The 22,260-nt window shown below is 39.6% G+C and overlaps 1 protein-coding gene across 2 annotated transcripts in view; it reads left to right on the top strand.

Moving 5' to 3' along the window:
• nfatc3a (nuclear factor of activated T cells 3a) overlaps positions 1-22,260 on the top strand; it is a 165,484-nt gene that overhangs the window by 97,446 nt on the left and 45,778 nt on the right. For both annotated transcript variants that reach the window (XM_078544226.1, XM_078544227.1), the window contains 3 exons: positions 367-422; positions 1,424-1,550; positions 9,478-10,242. In XM_078544226.1, coding sequence (XP_078400352.1) covers positions 367-422; positions 1,424-1,550; positions 9,478-10,242 — 948 coding nt within the window. The remainder of the gene's footprint in view (positions 1-366; positions 423-1,423; positions 1,551-9,477; positions 10,243-22,260) is intronic.

Genomic DNA, 22,260 nt, shown 5'->3' with positions numbered 1-22,260 from the left:
TGTTGCTGAGAAATGTGGTAAAACACTATATAAATGCAAGCCTGGATGTCTGTGCACAAGCATGTGTTTGGGCACACATGCTGAACAGAGATATGCATATCTAGCATGCGTGAGTGTGTGTCTATGTACAATGTAAAAATTCAAGTAGTTTCTTGTACTTTGGCCAGTCACCTTGAAGAAAAGTGAATATTAGCTGACTGCAAGATCATGTTCCTGTGAGAGTCCATGAGAATAATGATCACAAAGATGGAGATTCAGAGGGCTGTTTGTGCCCATGCTACTGAGTCTTTCAGTTCCTTATCAGTTGCACAGATACGATATCATTTTTGTAGGTAAATTCTCAGATTGCCCTAATGTGTTCTACAGATGGACGCCCTCAATGGGAGGTAGAAGGAAAAATTATCAGGGAGAAATTTCAAGGGGTAAGATATTTAATTTTCCTTTTTAATGTTATTCAGTATAGTAAAATTTAGACAGCCTTGTATATTTTTTAGTGGTTGCTTATCACAGTTTGGATGAATGTTAGAAGATTAAAGCAAATTTTTTAAAGCTTTGTCCAAATGATGCTGAACTGCATGAACTGTGAAGATGAAAAGCAGTCTTGATCTATTTTCCTCCTTATCCATGTGGACTTCAGCAATGGAAGTTGGAACATGAAGTTTTGGTATTTTTGATTAACTTTTTCTAATGCAGTTTACTACCTTATGAGCTAAGGGAATGAAACCTGATTTCAAAGTTGACTTTCTTCTCAACTAATTTTGACTAAGAAGAGATTCATCTTGAAAAATTATTTTTTTAAATTACGTGAAAAATATTTCTGGTGCTTCAAGTAGCATTGGAGAATTTTACAAACCCACACATTAAATCTTCAGCTTAGTTTTGCAAATAAGTCATATTCTTAGTATTTTAGTTCAAAAATAAAAATTGGCTAGAGTCTTCAAAATGTTAATCTGGATTGATATTAGAAATTGCGTTCTTATGCCAATGATAATGTTACCATGTCTGTTAAACTCAGCCAAATTCCATTATGCTGCCATTATCCTACTTCTGATCAGAATCCTTTGTTTTCTGGTTGGAAAATTTTGTTTGAATTTTATGGAAAACCTATTTTTCTGGATGCCATTTATATTTTTAATTTTAAATCATTTGAGTATTTGGCAGATGTTTCATTATTTTAAAACCAGAAGTTCAGTTTTGATCTTCCCAGCATCTCCTAAACCTGTTCTTCATTTCATCAAGGAGTGAAGGGAAACATGAAAGATACCAAGAATCCTTGTTTCAGTTTTATTATAGCTGACCTTCATTTGCTGTTCAATATTTAAAAGTCATCTTGATGATAATGAATAAAATTTACATTTATTTACTTTAAACATTGGAAAGTCAATTGTGCCTGAACTTATTTTTTGAAGTTGTCTTGTTTCAGGTTAATCTTGTTGTTGAAGTCCCTCCATACCACAATAAAAATGTTACGTCTGCAGTTCAAGTTCAATTTTATGTTTGTAATGGCAAGAGAAAAAGAAGTCAGTCCCAACGTTTCACTTACATGCCAGGTAAATCATTTCATTCAGTTGGTTTAATTTTGACAGCAGAAACATGGGGAATTGTATTTTCTCTTCAATAAAATTACAATACAATGTATTTTTAATAAAATATGCATTGTCATTTCAGTACTGAATCATTGACTTGCTCTTCAAATAAAATGAATTGTTTTCTTTATTAATGTTGCCAAAGAAGCAGGGTAGTATGCTGGGTTGTAGCAAACATTGGTCTCCCCTGCCCAGCAGTTCAGTATCTGAAAATTGGAATAGCTTTGCTATTTCACATTGGGCAAAATTTTCTGTTTGGTATGCGAGGGCAGGCCCCACATGCCGATGCGTAAATGACGTAGGGTGACGTTGGGCGTGCATCCCGACGTCACAGTGCGTTATTGCCATCTTTCGTTTGGCGGGCACACGCCTGAGTCGGCTGCGCGCCCGCCGAACTGTCAAAAGGCCTGTAAAGGCCATTAATGAACTAATTAACCAATTTGACAGGGCTGCCCATCCAACCTTAAGGTTGGCAGGCAGGCGAAGAGCCCAGGTGGCCTTCGCATTTTTCATGAAACCTCATCCACGGGCGGGATGAGGTTTCATGAAAGGTTTATTAAATTAATAAATATTTTTTAAACATTTCATAAACATGTCCCAGCTCATGTGATGCTGTCACATGAGGGGACATGTGTAAATAATTTTTAACTTTCTTTATTTTAAACTTTAAAGCTGAACTGCCTCAGGGAGATTTCTGCACTTTTCCGCGCCCATGCGTTAAAGTGTGCATGCCCTGACTCTCCCTCCTCCAACCCACCCCCCGACCCGCACAGGTAGCACTTGGGCGCGTGTCATGCTGTGCGGACCTTAATTAGCCTGCCCACGTAAAATGGCAGTGCGCAGCCGACTGCATGCAGCGATCGGCTCCGCACCCACTCCTGACCGCCCCGCCTGAGGGGGAGAAAATTCTCCCCATTGTTACAGTTCTCTTAAGGAAAATACATTCATAAATGATTCATTGCAGATGTTGGGAAAACTTGTCTGTAGAATTAAAGCACTAAAAGACGAGAATGATGGGATTGAGCGAAAACTAATACAATCGTGGTGCACCCAAATATGAAGTGAAATATGAGGGTAACGAGTTCAGCAGAAATTAGGACACCCAATGATTTCCAGCATATGTGGTTATTTTTCTTTCTACACAACAGTTTAGAACCTGATTTCTTTGTATGTACTGGCAATTGGACTATTTGGTTTGGCAGCAATCCATTGAGTTGTGACATATGAAATGGTAATTGCTGCTACTTTCAAGCAAAAAAGAAGGACCAGAAGAGAATATTTAATAAATGATTGACTTACAATATTAAGGCTTTTTTCTTATACTAGGAAATGTAGTTACATTTTCAATAGATTGGGCCAGAATTTACAGTTAAAATAACAGACTGATGGCGTCCACTGTCAAATTTTGCGCAAAAAGGACAGCAACTTCAGGCAAGTACAGGTACACAGTTAAATCCAAAAATCTGGATGTCTGAGATACCCCACATTGTCATAAGCTTCACAAGCGCTACATTACTGTCTGGCTTCCCAGTCAAATGCATTGTGTGAAGTTCCTGTACTGATGTCATAGACCAACTAATTACAATCTATATTAATGACTTGGATTCAGGGATAGAAGGTACTAAAGCTAAATTTGCAGATGCCACCAGAATAGGTGGGAAAGTAAGTTGCAATGAAGAAATAAGAAATTTACTAATGGATATGGACAGGTTAGGTGAATGGGCCAAAATTTGGCAGATGGAGTTTAACGTGGATAAGTGTGAGATTATCCATTTTGGTCGGAAGAATAAAAAGGCGACTTATTATTTAAATAGAGAGAAACTTCAGAATGCTTCAGTGCAGGAGGGATCTGGGTGTCCTCGTGCATGAATCGCTGAAAGCTAGTATGCAGGTACAGCAGGTAATAAGGAAGGCAAATGGAATTTTGGCATTTATTGCTAAAGGAATAGAGTATAAAAATAGGGAAGTGTTGTTGCAACTGTACAAGGCATTGGTGAGACTGCACTTGGAGTACTGTGCACAGTTTTGGCCCCCTTGAGGAAGGATGTAGTTGCATTGGAGGCGGTTCAGAGGAAGTTCACTAGATTGATTCCAGAGATGCGGGGCTTGTATTAAGAGGGGAGATTGAGCAGTTTAGGCCTATACTCGCTAGATTTTAGAAGGATGAGAGGAGATCTAATTGAGGTATATAAGATACTAAAGGGTATAGACAAAGTAGACGTGGAGCGGATGTTTCCCCTTGTGGGGCGTTCTAGAACGAGAGGCCATAGTTTTAGGCTAAGGGATGATAGATTTAAATCAGAGATGAGGAGGAATTACTTTTCTCAAAGGGTCGTGAATCTGTGGAATTCACTCCCTCAGAGTGCAATGGATGCCAGGACACTGAATAAATTTAAGGAGGAGATAGACAGATTTTAAATTAGTAAACGTTTGAAAGGTTATGGGGAGAGGGTGGAAAATTGGAGTTGAGGCCAAAATGAGGTCAGCCATGATCGTTTTTGAATGGCGGGGCAGGCTCATGAGGCTGATTTGCCTACTCCTCCTAGTTCTTATGTGGGCTAAAATAACAATGTTAGGGCTTGTCCATTTTAGTCTTTTTAACTATTTGATTACTACCAAACAATCTCTCTCACACATTAAACATTTACTTTTACAGGTATTTAGATTTTAATTGTTTTTGAAGATTTAAAAAAAAATAAATCACATTATCTTCGCTCTTTTCTCTCTCTCTCTCTCTCTCTCTCTCTCAATCCAACCTTATATTCCCCATTTTATTTCACTTTCTGTACCTGATTTGAGATTGTATTCACTATTCCACTTTACACTTGACTCAGCATCTGTGCTGTTCATTAACAAATTTTCAATCTGATTGCTTTAAGAAGATGCATTTGTTTGTGCTGTTACCACAGATCCCAGATGCCCTGTAGAGGACACCATGCCATTGCAACGTCCCAGTTGTAGCAACTAGCTTTGCAAAAGCTCATGGAAATAAAATTCACACAGCCATGTCTAATGAACTCTGGCGCTGTTCATTCACCTTTAAAAATAAATTCTGATACCATATGCATGTGCAAGTTAGATAAGCAATACTGCAGCAGATTTTGTTCATATGTTAAAAAGTCAGGCTGACCACGTTGTATCTTGCCTCTTCGTGCATAATTCTGTTCTAAAGGAATTGGAGTTCTGGGATAAATATTTACAGGGAGGGGAGAAGGAAGAGAAAAGTGGCCGTAATTGACAGTTAAATTGCCATCAGTGGCTGTTGGATTTTACATTTGATGCTGTGGTTTAGTTCTCCCCCCTTTTGTCAAATCTGAGAAATGACAAAGTATTTTCCATGATGTGGATAGGCTGGATTTCAAGGGAGTAGCTAAGCTGCTCTTTTAAACTGCTGTCTTATTCTCATCCAATTATTGGTGAGGCAGTTGTAAGATAAGGTTACTAGAAGCCCATTTTTTTTTGCACTACATGGGAGGTGTGCAGTGAAGACAAAGCCACTAGATGGTTACAGATGAGAAAAGCCAATAGGCTTATCATTTATCCTTCCAAAAAAATTATGTATTTTTCATGTCAAATTTCTCCCTTATTCTTCTGAGTTAATTATTTGCTGATGTTCAATCATTTGACAAAGTACAAAAGAGTGCCAGGTAATTATTATTCATGAACTGCAACAGGGAGTGTCAGTAGGCTCTTTGACCACTGGGTAGGACAGGTGACCTCAATGCCAAGCTAGATTCTGCTGTCGGCCAATATGTACTTATAGTGAGGGTCAATGGATAACGATCAGAAGTAAGAATTCTGACCAATTATCAGTTTTCCTCTAATCTCAAGCAAAGATATTGAATCCATTTATAGCACTCTCACCATTGTTTCTGCTGAAATTAGCTAACATGGTACATAATAAGGTTCAAACTTAATACTTCCTTGATCAGTATCACTTAGGATAAACTTGAATCATACTGGGAGCACTTTTCAATTTTAAATGAAAAGTTGTCTGGCACAATAAATATCCATCTAAGAATGTTTTACATCCCTAAACTCTTGTAATGACGTTTTCACAGCAAAACTTCGTCAGAATATCAGTACCAACAAAGGGTATAAATTTAACTGGGAAAGTTCCCCTGTGGGGAAAGAAATCAAAATGTATAGAATTAAAAGTTGGATGTTGTAACCCAGTTTGAGCTTTGTTCTTATAGAGTGAATTATGAAAACTGCTTGATTGTATTGCCTTATTGCTGCTTTCCAACCTTTTGTTATTCTCAATGGACAAAACAGCACTTCTGAATAGTAAGATAGCTAGTACTAAACTTATTGCAATTAACCAATTTGAGCAACGTTGAAATATTCAGAAATGTGAGGAATGGAGGGGGCGGAGTTGGGTAGTGATGAGCTAATATCAGCTTGCTATCACAAAAAGAGGCTGCAGATAGTGAGGTAAGTTAGGATGGGAGAGGTGTTGCAAGGGTGTCACAGCTGGGGAGTGGGGAACCCAGAGATGAAGAAGTCTGGACCTTGGTGTCAGAACCTGGAGGAGTTTTCCTGTTTTAATCCAAAGAATGAGTAAAGATGCCATTGAGGTCATATGTAAGTTATGGGACCACAATTTAAATTTCTAATGAGGCTCGCGCAGGAATCCGGCAGGAGCCTCACTCACCCTCCACTTAAATCAGCAACATAAAGTAGGGAATTGGCAGGAAATGGGGAGCTCAATTTTTTAACTGTACCCCTGCTCCTTTCCAGCCAATAGAGTATTAAACTCCCCTGTTTGTGATTATAATGTTTAGCTATAGTATTGCCGTAGAGCTGTTAAATAATGAGATATTTCACCAAAGCCGAGTGATCGTAACACAGCCCACTTTATATGTTTCCTGTTTTCATTGCAAGAAATGTTCAGCGGACCAATGATGGATCAGGACAGGTGTTGGCAGGAAGTGGCTTGTTGTACTGCTGAGCAGCAGCCAGTTATTATCTGTAAACCACGGTCTTCTGCTAAACTGGCAGAAGCTAAGGCTTGAACTTGTCGCAAATTGTTTGTCGCTAACAACAGTGTACGTGTGGGCGTATGGCACACAAAGCAATGGGAAAGCAGTGTGAAATGTGTAGGCTTGAGCTGTCATCTGAGCATTTGAAGTAAAGCAGCCAAGCCTTTTTGGTTACTTGTCTCAAATCATCGGTTTTAAGAATTGGTTTATTTTAGAAACTGGCTAAAAATGATACCACAAAGTTAGTCCTCTTTCAAAGTGAAGCTATTTTTCATTGCATTTTCAGAAATTATTTACTCTCCCTTGCTCCGGTGCTATTTAAAAACCACTCTGTCACAGAAAATAAGAAGTCAGCTTAACTGCAAGCCTGCAAGATCACGTGTTTGACTGTTAACAAATTCATGCATTTGCTTTGATTTCCTTTCCTTTTGGGAAAGGCACATTCCTCCTGTTTTGATGTCTTTGTTAGTTTACCTCTTAAACATGAGAAACTTTTCAAGGAATTACATGAAAGAACCTACATGGCACAGAACATTTACACATTGCATCTTGTCATCATTGTTTTCAAACCTTCTAAATTCTGAAAAACCTGTAAAATAGCTTGTTTTTACAGCATTTTACCAGCTTATGAAAATATGGCAGCTTTTTCTTGAGTTACAAATGCAATCAAAGAATTTGTGTTGGTAGCCAGGAGGGTAATTTGCAATATCTTTTTGACAGGAGACCTAAAGCAAAGACAAATAATTTAGTATAAAATGTACAGTTTATGGATACAAGAGACAAAGTTTGCCAGATGATATATTTCCAAGTGCATGACTGAATTAGGATTGGACTGTGCACTGACTTTTTATTAAAATTATAAGAATAAAGATATATTTTCCTTCCTTTTGAGCAATGGTGCAGAACATCAAGCATATTATAAATAGTTATGCATTACATGGTGTAGCCTTGCTGTTATTACAACGAAACATATCCTCCAACCAAATGAGCAATACCATGGAAGATCCATTCATGTGCTTTCAAAAAATTGTGCATTAAGCTTTCTGTAAAACTATAATTGGGAACTTTTATTTGTATTTCAATGAGACAGGAAAGGCATTTGTTTCTAAAATACTTGGAGTCATTTGTAAACGTAGATTCATAAACTTGCACAAGAAAAGGAACTTAATTTTAAAGTATCAAAACAATTAAACTAGTGAATATGAAACTATTAAATGGAGCAGTAGAAGTGGTTTAAGTGATTGTACTTATACCTTCAAAGTTGAGTGGAGATGTTGAAAGCAGCTGTTAACATTTGTCACAAACTATTCGATATGTTTTAATGGAGACAAGACTACCCATGTTCCAAATTTTGTGATACCACCTGGCTGCACTGCAAAATATGACTTAATTTAGAATTTCTCTTGGTTGCTAATTGCACAATAGCTGTTTTATCCCTTTACCGATTGATAAATTCTACTGAAAAAAAATTAGGCGAAGTAACATGATTATGGAATGATTTTAACTTCCACAGTTAAAAGCTCAAATCAAGAAACTAAAATTTAAGCAACTTTAAATACAACCTTTCATCCCTTTGAGTCGTCCTCCTGTACTTGACACTTTGCAATTCTGCCATGGGGGTATGTAAACAATACTCTCAAATGTCCTACATTGTTAATTTTTGCCCTGTTTTCATTATATTAACAAATATTAGCAATGTATATGCAGTTTAGATAGGAATAGTTTGAAATCTTGTGGCCCCAGTTTAAGATTATGTTCATAAGTTGTGGGACAGAGTTGGCATGAAAAGCAGGTGCATTCTGCAGCTGTGTGCATGTATTAAGCAGATGTCTTCTTAATGGGTGAGCACTATACTGCTGAGCTACACTTTTGATTAGACTGCTTTGTGTTATAATAAAAAAGAATGCAGGAGCCAAACAGTAATTACAGTGAATGTAATTTCAGGTTTTTAAATCCGTTTCTAAAAGAGGAAAAAATATCCCCATAAAGTTCTACTTAAGAAGTAGTGTAGTTTATATTGTTATGCTTAATGTTAACACTTCACCATTGATGACTTGATGGATAAAAGTGCTACCTTGTATGATCCAGAGCCAGAGGTCAAGAGATTTGGTCCCTGGTTTGTGCTGAATTCACTGATCAAAGTAAGGATGTGGGCTAAGGAAGAGAAAAATTGGGCAGGAATCAAGAGTCCTGATCTCTGTCCATTGGCACCTTAGTATAAATTTGTGTGGATGTTTACAAGATGGAATAATCACGTTCAGTCTGATACCTTCTGTTTGCAGAGCTAGTTAATTCTCCTTGTTTACGATCACTGCTACTAAATTGGATATGGTTCTGGGGACTGCCAATAATCAGAAAAAAATACTTGTCATAAAGTGCTTTATAAATACATCTTTCTTATCCTGTAAAACTTCATATTCAAGAATTCACTTTTTAAAGTGTTGTTATCTCAGACAATGTGGCAGTCATACTGTGAGCAGCTAGATTCCCTAAACAGCAATAAAATGAATACTAATTGTTCTATTGTTCATTTGTTCCAGAGGAGAAATTTTCACTCCTCATCAAATAATGTCATGGGATCTTTATGTCCTTGTGAACCACCAGAGCAGTCAGGCAGGGCCTCTGTTTAACATTTCAGCTGAATAACTGTGCTTTTGAAAATGCATTACTCATTCTGTACTGCATTGAAGTGTCAGATTGTGTACTCAAGTCCTGCAATAAGGCTTGAGCCCACAGCCTTCTGACTTGGATGTTAGCCAGCTCAGATGAGTTGATGCCTGAAATACCATACCCCAACCTGACACTATGGCACCAGCAAAAATGGTGAGAAGCTGGGGTGCATTGATGCATTAATGGCACATGTCATTATATACACCTTCACTTAATTTGTATTTTCTTTTTCTTCACAGTTTTAATCAAACGGGAGCATACTGATGAGATAGAACTGCCTGCCATTCCTACCCTTCCAATGCCTGTTGCACACACTGCTAGTGTATCTGGTCTGCATCAAGTTGGGTCTCAGCTGCCTTCCTCAGATACTGGCCACCTTCATGAAAATTTGGCACCTGCTTCACAGAGGAACCTCGGCCCTCCAATGCCACAAACATATGCAGCAATGATTTCTCCATCAGTAACATGCATGCCACACCTATCAGGAAGAAGCATTAGTCCAGGTTCGGAATGTCCCAATATGCCTTCCTTGGGTCACCAGTCCTTCCCAGCACCAGCTCCACCTATCAGGCCTTCTTATCAGCCTATGCAATCTAACATGATGTATAATGGACAGCCAGGTCTTCCCATGAACTCTGTTCCTAGCCAGAGATATGAAAAATTATCCTATCAGCCTGATGTAGCTGGTCCACTTCAAATCAACCTTGGATGTCAACAAATGCAGCAAATATACTGTTCTCCAAATCCAGGTCCACCTTCATCACCATCTCCAACAGCAGCTCACTCTTTGGGACATTCTCCACACTCTGGACAAACCTCACCACAGCTACATAGTACAAGTTTAGGAAGTCTATCAGCACCTCCTCCATTGACACATCATAATGTGTGCGATGCATTGCCATTTTCAACACCAGAGAGAGCATCCATGAACATTAAACAAGAACCAGAGGATAGTGAGTTGCCTTTTCAAGCCATTGGCCTGCAGGATATCACACTTGACGACGGTAAGTAATTAAACCTAACTTATAATTTTATTGTTAAAAAGGATACTACCAAAATATTTGTTGAGCTGACCAGAGAAATGGTCAGCACCAGAGTTATATGTTATCAAGAGCAAAGTTATTGGTCAAGAAAAACATTACTAATGTCATAATAAAAACAAAAATTCTTGGAAATACTCAGCAGCTCAGACAGCATCTTTGGAGAGAGAAACAACATTAATGTTTCAGTTTAATGATCTTTCATCAGCACTGAAACGTGTTAGAGATGTAATAGGTTTTAAGCAAGTCCAGAGATACGAAAAAGCAGGAGGGGAGGAAACAACAAAAGGGAAGACCTGCGATAGGGTGGAAGGCAGGGGTGCATAAGTAACAAAAGGGATGATGGTGCAAGGCACAAGCAGGTGGTAATGAGATAAGTAAAGAAAAAGTAACTTGGGTAGAGAGGAACAAAAACAGAAAATTCTTGAAAAACTCAGCAGGTCTAGCAGCATCTGTGGAGAGAGAAACAGAGTTAACGTTTTGAACCCGTACCAGAGCTGAAGAGAAGTGGAAATGTGATGAAATTTATATTATTTAAGGGGGGTAGAGCAGGTGAAGCTGAATAGAAGGCCAACGATAGGTGGGGACAAAGGAAAGATTGACAAAGATGCCATGAACTAAAGGACAAAGGGAGTGTTAATGATAGTGGTAAGGGCTAAAAAAAGGTGCTGATAGTTCAATGTTCTTTCACGCAGTGCTACCCTTGTCCTGCTATTATCACATTCTGCTTTCTTACCTTTACGCCACCAACAGCACCTTTTTTAGCCCTTGCTGCTACCATTAATACTCCCTTTGTCCTTTAGTTTATGACATTTTTTCCAATCTCTCCTGTATTACTACCCATCTCAGGCCTTCTATCCAGCTTCACCTGCTCCACCCCCCTTAAACAGTATAAATTTCATCACATTTCCCCTTCTCTTCAGCTCTGAAGAAGAGTCATGCGGACTCGAAATGTTAACTCTGTTTTTCTCTCTCCAAGATGCTGCTAGACCTGCTGAGTTTTTCCAACGTTTTCTGTTTTTGTTTCAGATTTCCAGCATCCGCAGTATTTTCCTTTTACCTTGGGAAGAGAGGAGCTGTAAATGATAAAAGCAAAACCATTACCAGCTCTTGCTGGCTGAAGAAAATGGGAGCAGCGGTTATGATGTCAGGATTGATGTTATGAGCAATTGTTTACACTGCATGATGAATCACAGAGTTGCCAAATGGGGGCAAGAGTTGCTCCTTTTTAAAGGAATCAAATAGAATTAAACATATGCATTGGATTTAACTTTTTGAGCAAAACTGATGTGAGAAAGGCATTCTGGTGGTATACGTTGTAATCCAGAAAGCTAGTTGGTGAAGGATATTACTGGAGCCAATCTTTATATCCTTTTATAAGCATTTATTTACAGTTACAGATTGCAAGCAAGCTCCTCTTAAACCAGCAATTACAGATTTAAGTCGGTGCCTATTTATAGGGGCACAAGTGAATCCCTGGTTAATACACACCAATTGCCTTAGAACTAAACACAATTTGATATATAATTAAGTCTAAACTGTTCTTCACTGACTAGTTTGATTGCAGGTTTTTTTGTCAACATTTCTCCATAATTTTCCTTGGGGGAGGAGGGGATAAGAGCAACATGGGTTAACTTTTGAGTTTGTTACCTGTTTTTCCTGCAGGCTCAAGCTGAGGTGAAACATATACTATGCAAGAAATAAATCATCTCTCCTTTTATCTATAAACTAGTAACGAAGTCTGACCCTTCAATACCTTAATGTAAACTTGTACCACAGGCTTAAAACTGATTTGATTTCTCCATTACGAATATATCTTGGTCTTGTCCTGATGCGTTGGGCAATGAGAAGTTCCAAATATTACCCAAATTTGGCTTACATGAGCCAGAAATTTAGCAAAGTGAAAAGTAACTTAAGCAAACTCATTTCCAAAGTTGTTAGAGAATGTAGTCACCAACCATGTTACATTTCCACAAAACGTCAGGAGTGATTCCTACTTCTGTGATAGCTACCTGGTAAAGAAAATTCATAAAATTATAATGTATCTCTTAATTTAAGTTGCAATAATATTGCAAAAAAATTTAGTGCTATGAAGACTTGGTAAGGGTTATTTTTAAGACCAGCATATATTTAGCACCTTCACACTTTCTTGTCCCATAAAAATAAGGAATTGTATGCCATTATTAGAGTAAGCTATTGCTGTTATTTAAAAATATACATATGTATATAATATATTCCCTTTGGTTGTGATACAGACTCATAAAGGAGCTAGGATCATCCAAGTAAGGCGCTGAGCCCCATACGTTTTGCTGGTACTTTTGAGACCTCTGAAATGCCATTCAAATTAATGACACAATATTCTTGCAAGCAGTAAGCTTGTGCAAAAATTAAGCTTGCTAGTTTTCAGATTTTGGGATTGTTCTTAATCCTTTAAGGACTGTGGTAACATTTTCTATACTAAAACCACAAATTAAAAATATTTTTTATTCCAGAAATTCAGAGAATTCAGCAACGTTCTTCATACTTTTTTCTTTGTAACGTTTATCAATGGAAATGGTTTGGCTGCAAACTGTGCATGAAAAGATTCATATTTTGAAAAGTTGTTTTCTACATTTTCCAGATGCTAGCAAAGTCTCATTAAGGCCTATTCCTAGTTTCCCTGAGATATGGTGGTTGGCCTCCTTGAGCTGCTGGGAGCCCTTGTGATGGTGCTTCCACAATGATGCTAGCTAGGATATTTCAAGCCAGTGATAATCAAGGAAAAGCATATAAGCCAGGTTGATTTAGGAAGAGAACTTGGAGAGGCGATGGTGTTTCCACAACATTACTCCTTTTGCTCGTCTTGGCTGCAGGGGAAGGAGGTGTTGTCAAAGTAACTTGTAATACATCCTGCTTATCCTACTTACTGGAACCACAGTGTGTTGGCGGTGGAGAGAGTGGATCTTGAATCCAGTGTCACAGACGCCAGTGAAATGAACAGTTCTGTCCTGGATGATGTTGAGCTTCTTGAGATGTTGTGAAAGTGTTAAGTTTTCCAACGTTCCTGACATGAGCCTTGTAGATGATAGAAAGCCTTTGAAGGGAACTCACAGGATATTGGCCCGCTGATGATGCAGGAAAAGTGATTTGGCTCCAACTCAGGATAGTGTGTGACTTGTAGGTTAACTTGGAGGTGGTGGTGTTTCCACAAATTGCTGCTCTCTTCCTATTTGGTGTAAAGGTCAGAGAGGAGGGAAAGTACTGTTAAAGTAACCTTGGTGAGTTGCTGCAATGCATCCTGTAGTTCATTTACTGCAGTCATAGTGCTGTAGTGGTGAAGGGGATGGATATTGAGTCCAGTGGCAGAGGCATTAATTAAGCAAACTGCTGTGCCTAGTTCTGATGAAGGGTCAACATTTTTCTTTCTTTACAAATTCTATCTGACATTTTCTATGTTTTCTCTGTACTGAGTGTTGCAGAATTCCTTAAATGTTACAGCTTCACCTTTGGAGGCATGTAGTGAATGTTCAATCACACATCCTGACCTGAGCCTTCAAAAGGAGGAGAAATTTTGAAGAGTCAGGAGGTGAGCCACTCATCGAAGCCCCAGCCTCTGCCCTATTCAATGACGACCCCCCAAGATGTTGACCTCTGACAACCAGTCTGAGGCAGTCCATGTCCAAACGCAGCAAGACCTGGACAACATCCAGGCTTGGGTTGACAAGTGGCAAGTAACGTTTGCGCCACACAAGTGTCAGGCAATGACCACCTCCAACAAGTGATAATTTAACCATCACCCCTTGACATTGAATAGCATTACCATCACTGAATCCCCCACTATCAACATCCTGGGGGTTACCATTGATCAGAAACTGAACTGGACTAGCCATATAAATACTGTGGCTACAAGAATAGGCCAGAGACTCGGAATTCTGTGGTGAGTAACTCACCTCCTGACTCCTCAAAGCCTGTCCACCATCTACAAGGCACAAGGCAGGAGTGTGATGGAATACTCTCGACTTGCCTGAATGAGTGCAGCTCCAACAATAGTCCAGAAGCTTGACACTGCCCAGGACAAAGCAACCTGCTTGATTGGCGCCCATCCACAAGCATTCATTCCCTTCACTACTGGTGCACAGGTGGCAGCAGTATGTACCGTCTACAAGATGCACTGCAGGAACTCACCAAGACTCCTTAGACAGCACCTACCATACCCACAACTGCTACCGCCTAGAAGAACAAGAGTAGCAGACACATGGGAACACCACCACCTGGAAATTCCCCTCAAAGCCACTCACCATCCTGACTTGGAAATATATTGCTGTTCCTTCACTGTTGCTAGGTCAAAATCCTGGAACTCCCTCCCTAACAGCACTGTGGGTGTACCTACACCACATGGACTGCAGCGGTTCAAGAAGGCAGCTCACCACCACCACCTCAAGGGCAATTAAGGATGGTCAATAAATGCTGGCCTAGCCAGTGACACCCACATCCCACTAATGAATTTAAAATTATTGATGGCTGAGGACTCTATAATTGAAGGTCAAAGAAAATGGTGGGGATTTCACTTGTCTGAGAGAGTCCTGACCTGACACTTACAGTACCATAAATATTAAGTGCTACTTTTCAGCCTGTGGGTAGATATTATCCATGTTCTGCTGCAGACCCGCATGGAGCTAAACAGTGTGGAATCCATACTGAAGAACCCTGCTCCTTGACTCATGATGGAAGGAAGGTAATTGAAGAAGCAGTTAAAAAATTGTTGGGTTGAGGATACTTATGTGAAACCTGTGTAGTGATATCCTGGGCACTCATTGGCCTCTGATAATTGCAACCGTCTTCTGTGCAACATGTGACTTCAACTACTGGATCCCTAGGATCCTCAGTGACTTCTGTTTTGCTTGAGCTCCTTGGTGCCATACTCAGTCAAATGCTGCCTTGATGTTGAGCTCTTTCTATGAACAGTTGGTTAAGTGGAATTACTTGACTTTGGAATGAGAGATTAAATATTTTATGAGCCAGGAAAGACCGATACTTAAGCCCCAGATTCCTTCGTATGTATTTGATAAATTGTGAAAGCTTTAAACTGGAAGGGGGAACCTTTTGTAACTGTTAATCATTTTTGGACTCTCTTGCTTTGGTGTCTCACTCAAATCAAAAATTGCAGTCTAATAACTGTACTGTGTCTCATTCAAGTTTCACTTGAGTTTACAATCGCATACACTTTCAGCCACTTTGGTTTGGTAAAACTGCATTAATCTACAGATGGCATTTTGGAAATTTCAGGTTTTCAGAATGGTTGATGTGAACAAACCTTCAGATTTGGATCAACTCCACTCAGAACCACTGTTTAAAAAAAATACTTGGTAACTCTAATCTAATAGTGCCAGTAGTTATTGTAAATATTCAAATATTGAGTTGTGTCATTGTTATGTAAACATTTAAAGCCCTTCTTTACTGCTGGCCTTAAATCCAACTTCCATGTTTTTTAAGATAATAGATGTTTTTGGTTCCTAATCACTATGCTGTAAATTGAAGAGCAAAGTAAATATTGGAAGGAAAATTGATTTTCAGGCACTTCCAGTTCTTCCTCAATGCTTCCAGAGGTGCTCCCCTGCAACACCCCCTCCCCCCAACTACCCCACATTTCCTCAGCTGTCAACCTTGGACCACCCTTCCCTTCCCTCTACTGACAGACCTCAGGAATCAATTCAAACCACATAGTCCAACCATCCAGAGCTACCAATCTCCACAGTCCCTTCCTGTTGTAACCAAGCCCTTAACTCCCCGACTGCTATCATTCTCCAGAACCTCAGCCAAAATGCTGCTAAACCCCACAAACCCTGTTTGTCACAGCTGCTAAACTCATACTTACCTGAGTTCCCTGTATACTGCCTGCCAACTTTTTATGTCACCTGGACTTTATTAAAAGAAAAATAAAGATTAAATGTGTAGGTAAAGAAATCCATAATCGAGACAACTGACATGCAGTTTTTTACAATAATAAATGGTTGATGCCCAAAGCACTGATGTTGTAATTTCACAATTCCTTGTTACAAAAGTGGAGTTTGATTTATTCAGTCACAATGGACCCTGATAATACTTTGCATATTCAATGGTATAACAATTCTGTTTTGATAATTTGAAGTGACTATCACCATAGGAGATTTGCAAATATACATAATAACAGCCTGCGTATGTCTGTCAATTTGTTATCCTGAAGTTCCCATTTTGTTACATTTATTTAAAAAAAGATAATCTGAAAAAAAAGTAATTTTTTTGCCTGTTTCTTCAGACCAAGAATCAGATTTATGTTATAGTTGCTCTCAAATTGGCTGTAAGTTTACAAGCAGCTGCAGTTACTTGTATTCACTTAATTAGCAAGATATCCCAACTCCAGACTGAGTCATTGTGGAGAACCAATAATAACTTGTATTTATATAGCGCCTTTAAAGTAGTAAAATGTCCCAAGGCGCTTCACAGCATTATAAAGCAAAATTTGACACTGAACCACAGAAGGAGGTATTACTGCAGATGACCAAACACTTGATCAAAGGGATAGGTTTTAAGAAAACATGAAAGAAATGTGTAGGGAGTGAATCCCAGAGCCTTGGGCCTTGCCACCTGAAGGCATGGCCACCAATGGTGGTGAGATTAAAATCAAGGACACTCAAGAAATCAGAAATAGAGAAGTGCAGATACTTTGGAGGGTTGTGGGACATGAAATTACAGAGATAGGGGGAGGTAAGGCCACGGAGGAATTTAAAAACTAGGATGAAAGCCTTAAAATCAAGGTATTGCTTAACCAGGAACCAATGTAGGTTGGCGAGCATGGGTGAATGGGATTTGGATGAGGGTTTTAGCAGCAATTGAACTAAGACGGGGACTGAATCAGGTGATGTTACCCATGCAGAAATAGCCAGTCTTAGTAATGGTGCAAATATGTGGTTGGAATCCACCTGCTGTTGAGGGAAGTCTTTTGCTTAATATAGAGGGTTAAGTTTTTTAAAATGCTACATAATTATAACCAGCTTTTAAAGTCTATCTTACTTCAAATGTAGAAATCTTAAAATAACTAATTGCCAGTTATGGTGATTGACAATTAATTACATTTTTATGCAAATATGCTTAGTATTTTTATGAAATTTTTCAGTAGTATAAAGCACCAGCTCCCACAGATGTCTGATTTTCACAATCTTGGGCACAGATGTCCTGATCAGCTACTCATTGATTCACAAATTGACCAATATATTTGTCAGATAAACTATTAAAATGTATGTCTTTGATACATTCAAATATAAAAGTTCCGCTTTTAAAATTAATCTATCCCTGGCACCTCACTCTGTGGCAGCCTTCCGTCTCATAAAACGTTGGTTTGTGAGCCCTTGCTCACCTCTTCCAAAGCCCTTCCAAACAGTCAGCCTCCAGATGCAACAGCTGTCAGTAACTGTCTTCCGGTTGTCAGTGTCAATATCCATCATTTTCATATCCCGCTGTCAGATGTTCTTCTAGCAGAGGTAAGGACTGTCAGAAGGTTGTGGCCCAGTGGCCAGTTCACCACACAGATGATCTTTGGCTGTATGGCTGTCGTCCATCTGATGAACATGGCCAAGCCAGCGCAGATATTGTTGGCTGAGCAATGAGTGTATGCTGATAGAATTAGAACTCTCTAGGACCTCTGAATTGGTGAACTGTTCTGCCAAGAGATGCTGAGGATATGTTTGAGACAGCAAAGGTGAAAACTATTTAGCCTTTTCTCCTGGCTAGCATATGTTGTCCAGGTCTCACCACTATAGAGGAGCATGCTGAGGATGTAGGCTTAGTACACTCTCAGTTTGGTGTTCTTAGTCAGGTTGCTGTTTTCCCCCCCACACTTCCTGTTAGCTTGGGCATAACAGCTGCAGCTTTTGCGATGTGTGTGTTGATTTCAGCATCAAATGACAGATTGCTGGTGATTGTAGAGCCTAGATATGTGAAGCTGTTGACAGCCTCCAGCGTCGCATTGCCAATGTTCGTAGATGGTGGTCTGGCAACAACCTGAACCATGACATTTGGCTTCCTGATGGTGATGATCAAAGCAAACTCTTTACATGTGTGAGAGACTCTGTCCATTTGCCACTGCAGGTGTTCCTCAGTATGAAATGTTAGTGCAGCATTGTCAGTGTAGAGCAACTCTCTGATCAGGACTGGGCATACTTTTCTCTTGGATCTTAGGAGAGCAAGGCTGAACAGCTTTGTCAGCTCTGGTATGTAAGTAGATGCCCTCTATAGATGACTTGAAGGCACATGGCAGTAGCAAAGAGAGGAATATGCTAAAGAGAGGAATATGCTAAAGAGTGTCGGTGCCAGAAAGCAACTCTGTTTGACCCCACTGTGGATCTCAAAAGGTTCTGATTTTGCCCCTTCATAGCTGATCTTACCCGTCATGTTGTCATGGAAAGCGAAGGTCACATTGAGCAGCTTCGGCAGGTAGCCAGTTTCCTCCAGCACCTTAAATAGACTGCCTCTGTTCACATGGTCAAATACCTTAGTGAGATCGATGAAGGCAATATATAGTAGTCTCCTTTGTTCACAGCATTTCTCTTGCAGCTGCTGGACTGACAAGATCATTGTAGATCTTGCTGTTCTGAAACTACACTGGGATTTGGGAGAGGTGAGTTCAGTTGAGATCTGCAGTCTGACAAGGACAACATTGGCAAATACTTATCCCACGATGCTAAGCAGGGAAATGCCTTGATATTTGTTGCAATTGTTGCGGTCACCCTTGATCTTGTATAGGGTCACAATCTTTGCATCACTGCACCCTCCCTCCAGCAGAGACAGAGATGCTGCAGGAGTTCCGGTTTCCTGTGCTTGATGAGTTCAGACAGTATAGCATCAGCATCTGGAGCTTTGCCTTTGTCAAGCGAGTCAGTAGCTTTGCTAAGCGCCTCCGCTGTGGGTTTGATATCCGAGCAAGAAAACTCTGAATGCACTAAGAGTCGCTCCAAGTAAAGTCCAACAGGCTGCTAGGTGGTCCGCCAACGACTATTTGTTACAACTCTGCTAGATTATCCAGATGTCCAGAGCTTTGCCTTTGTCAAGTGAGTCAGTCGTTTTTCTAAGCTCCTCCACTCGATATCCAGCTCTGCTGTTAAAGCGGGCTTTCTATGATGTCTAGATCTTCTTTGGTGACACTGTTCTCCCCAGGGTACAACACAGGGTAATATTCCACCCATCTCTCCAACTGTTTATTTGCAGTCAGTGATGACTGCATTGGGGTCATTTTCTTTGCTGATGCACCTGTTGCCTTTTTGATCCCTTCATACATGCCCCTGACATTCCCTGTGTTAAAGGACATCTGGCTAATCTGGCAGAGTTGTAACAAGTAGTAATTGGTGGACCACCTAGCAGCCTATTGGACTTTACTTGGAGCGACTCTTAGTGCATTCAGAGTTTTCTTGCTCGGATATCTCTTGTAATTAACGGAACACTTGGGCTTCAATGACAGGTTCCATCATAGAGATGCTAGCCTTGAACCAATCAGCATTTTCCGGCTCTTGTTTCCCATATGTTGAGAGTGCAATATTACAGATGGTATTTTGAAGTATGTTCCATTTTGTTTCCACATTCTGTGTGGGAATACCGTAGAATGTGCCTGTTCAATCGAGCCGTGGAACTATTGTTTTTTTTCTGGGTAGGCAGTATGGCTGACATTGGTACAAGGATAGCCTTTCCGCTTTGAGTGATAAAGCTTCAATGCACATCAGGGAGTGATCTGTATCATAGCACTATGGTAGCTGCATGTGTTAAGAATGCTGTTCAGAGAGTCATGTCTGCTGGTGGTCAGATCCAGTTGGTGCCAATGCCCTGACTTTGGATGCCTCCAGGACACTTTGTGGAATGGTTCTGAAAGAAGGTGTTAGTTACACAAAGCTCATGGTAGCAGCAAAGCTCAAGTAGTCTCTGTCCGTCATTTATCTTTCCTTGGCAGTGATGGCCGAGTCAGGTTAACTGGCCCAGTTTGAGTTGAGAGATGGATGGAGAGAAAATGTTTTGAACCATTTGTGGGGGGGGTTCTATCATCAAGAGTAAGGAGTTCTTTACAGTGAAGGCTACACCTTGCTCATACGTTTCCTCTGAACTCTTACTCTGCCAGATGAATGTGTAATGTTTTCCTTTCAGTAATCCATTCTCTGCGAGTCTGGTCTCTTGTAAGAGATGTTATGCCGATGTTGAGCCTATCAAGTTCCATGTCAATTGCAGCTGTCTTGCAAGTGTTATTGACCAGCTGCAAGTCAGCTGTCAGTCCTGTGTACATGGCCCTGGCATTCCAGCTTGCCAGTCAAAGAGTTGGCATATTCATTCTTTTTGTTTGTTTGCCTTATGTGATGGATTCCATCCACTTGTTGAGCAGAGACTCTAAGCACCCATTGAAGCAGATGAACCATGCTGTGTCAACATGTTACTTGGCAGGAGCTGCCTAACTTGAAGTAGACGGTGGCTGACCAGTGGGACATGATGGTCCCTCCCACCATCAGACACATCCCACAGTACCTGTTCTCCAGCTTCAGAGTTAGCTTGCTTAAATAATGACCAGTGTGGAATAATTTATTTTTGTGAAAAACAGTACTCCCTCATAATATTTTCCTTTTAATTTGCACCTTTCTTTTCCATTAATTTGAAACAATTATGTGCTAATTGTACATCCTTTTCTGGTCAGATTAGTGTTCAAGCCTTTACTCTTTTTGTAAACAGAACCAAAAAAAATACAGATTGTTATTTCTATGAGCATTGTTGTACCTCGTATAATTTGAAAGATTTCCTTTCAAATTGAAGATTATAAAAGCTAAATATTTATTTCAATATTTAGTTCATAAATGTTAAATGACTGCTGTGATCCCTGTGCAAAGTAGTATTTAACCTCTGAAAGAAAAATTTCCTGTACATTATGCACCGTAGGTCCACAATCTCAATACTAGGAACTAACACACTCGTTCACCTGTTTCAGGCAGTGAGTAGCTAAACTATGCGGACCTAGAATATTCTAAGTTTGATCTTGGACTATGTTTAGCTTCACACAATTGGCCAGCCTTTCTGCTCCTGATCATTATTCAGTGACCCCTGCTGGAAATGCAGATGTGTGGATGCAGACCAGAATGCCAGATTTGCTCTGGTGTAATCTGCAATGTCCTCTACAACCACTGGAAAATGGTAGAGTGCACCTGGGCCAATGGCAAAGGAATCAATTGTATGAGAGGAAGGAAGAAAATTGGTGAAAATGAGGAAGATACACACAAAACTTAGTCCTCATGTCTACAAATTAAACAAAGCAAAAGCTAATCTGCCAATCTTTGCAGAATGAATGAGTTGTAATGAAACATGGTGCTTTAAAGAATAAAAGAACATTGTCATTCACTAACATAGTTTCATAGATACCTTTTCTTAAAAGTTTTAAAATACGCACACACCATTTCTTTTTTTACTCAAACTTGAGTTATAGCTATCTTTAAGAATTTAAAGATGGTAGAGAGTCTGTAGTCCATCTCTCTGGGCTGCTAGGCTTAGATGGAATTTAAATTATAACTTGATATTAATTATGGAGCGCTGCATGTGTTTGACTGTTTAGTCTGATTTCACATAACTGATATAATTTGTAATTGAATAACTGCAAGCTGAGCACTAAAACTGAACTTTGTTGTAAGAGTGATATGATGTAACCATAGGAAAGGTACTACTGGTAATATTATGCTCTAAGAAAAAATATTTTAAAAAATAGCATTGATGTGGTTCAGGTTTTTGAAAGTTCTCCAGTCAGAATTGAAATTAAATGTTTCTACATTTAACCCAACCACACAAGCTGGAAGGAATTTATTTTGTGTAGAATCACTTGTATGATTCCATTGTAAACAATTCACACGATATTTTTATTTCTGAATGGTCTGTATCAGTGTTTGAGAGCATTTGTGCTCTTCTGCTAGCCTGATAAGAGTCACTATTTTCAATCTGAGTGGGCTAAACTAC

Source organism: Cetorhinus maximus, chromosome 6, assembly GCF_964194155.1.
Source record: "Cetorhinus maximus chromosome 6, sCetMax3.hap1.1, whole genome shotgun sequence".
NCBI lineage: Eukaryota > Metazoa > Chordata > Chondrichthyes > Lamniformes > Cetorhinidae > Cetorhinus > Cetorhinus maximus.
Note: the sequence above shows the minus strand (reverse complement) of the source record. Positions and strands in the feature narration are given on the sequence as shown.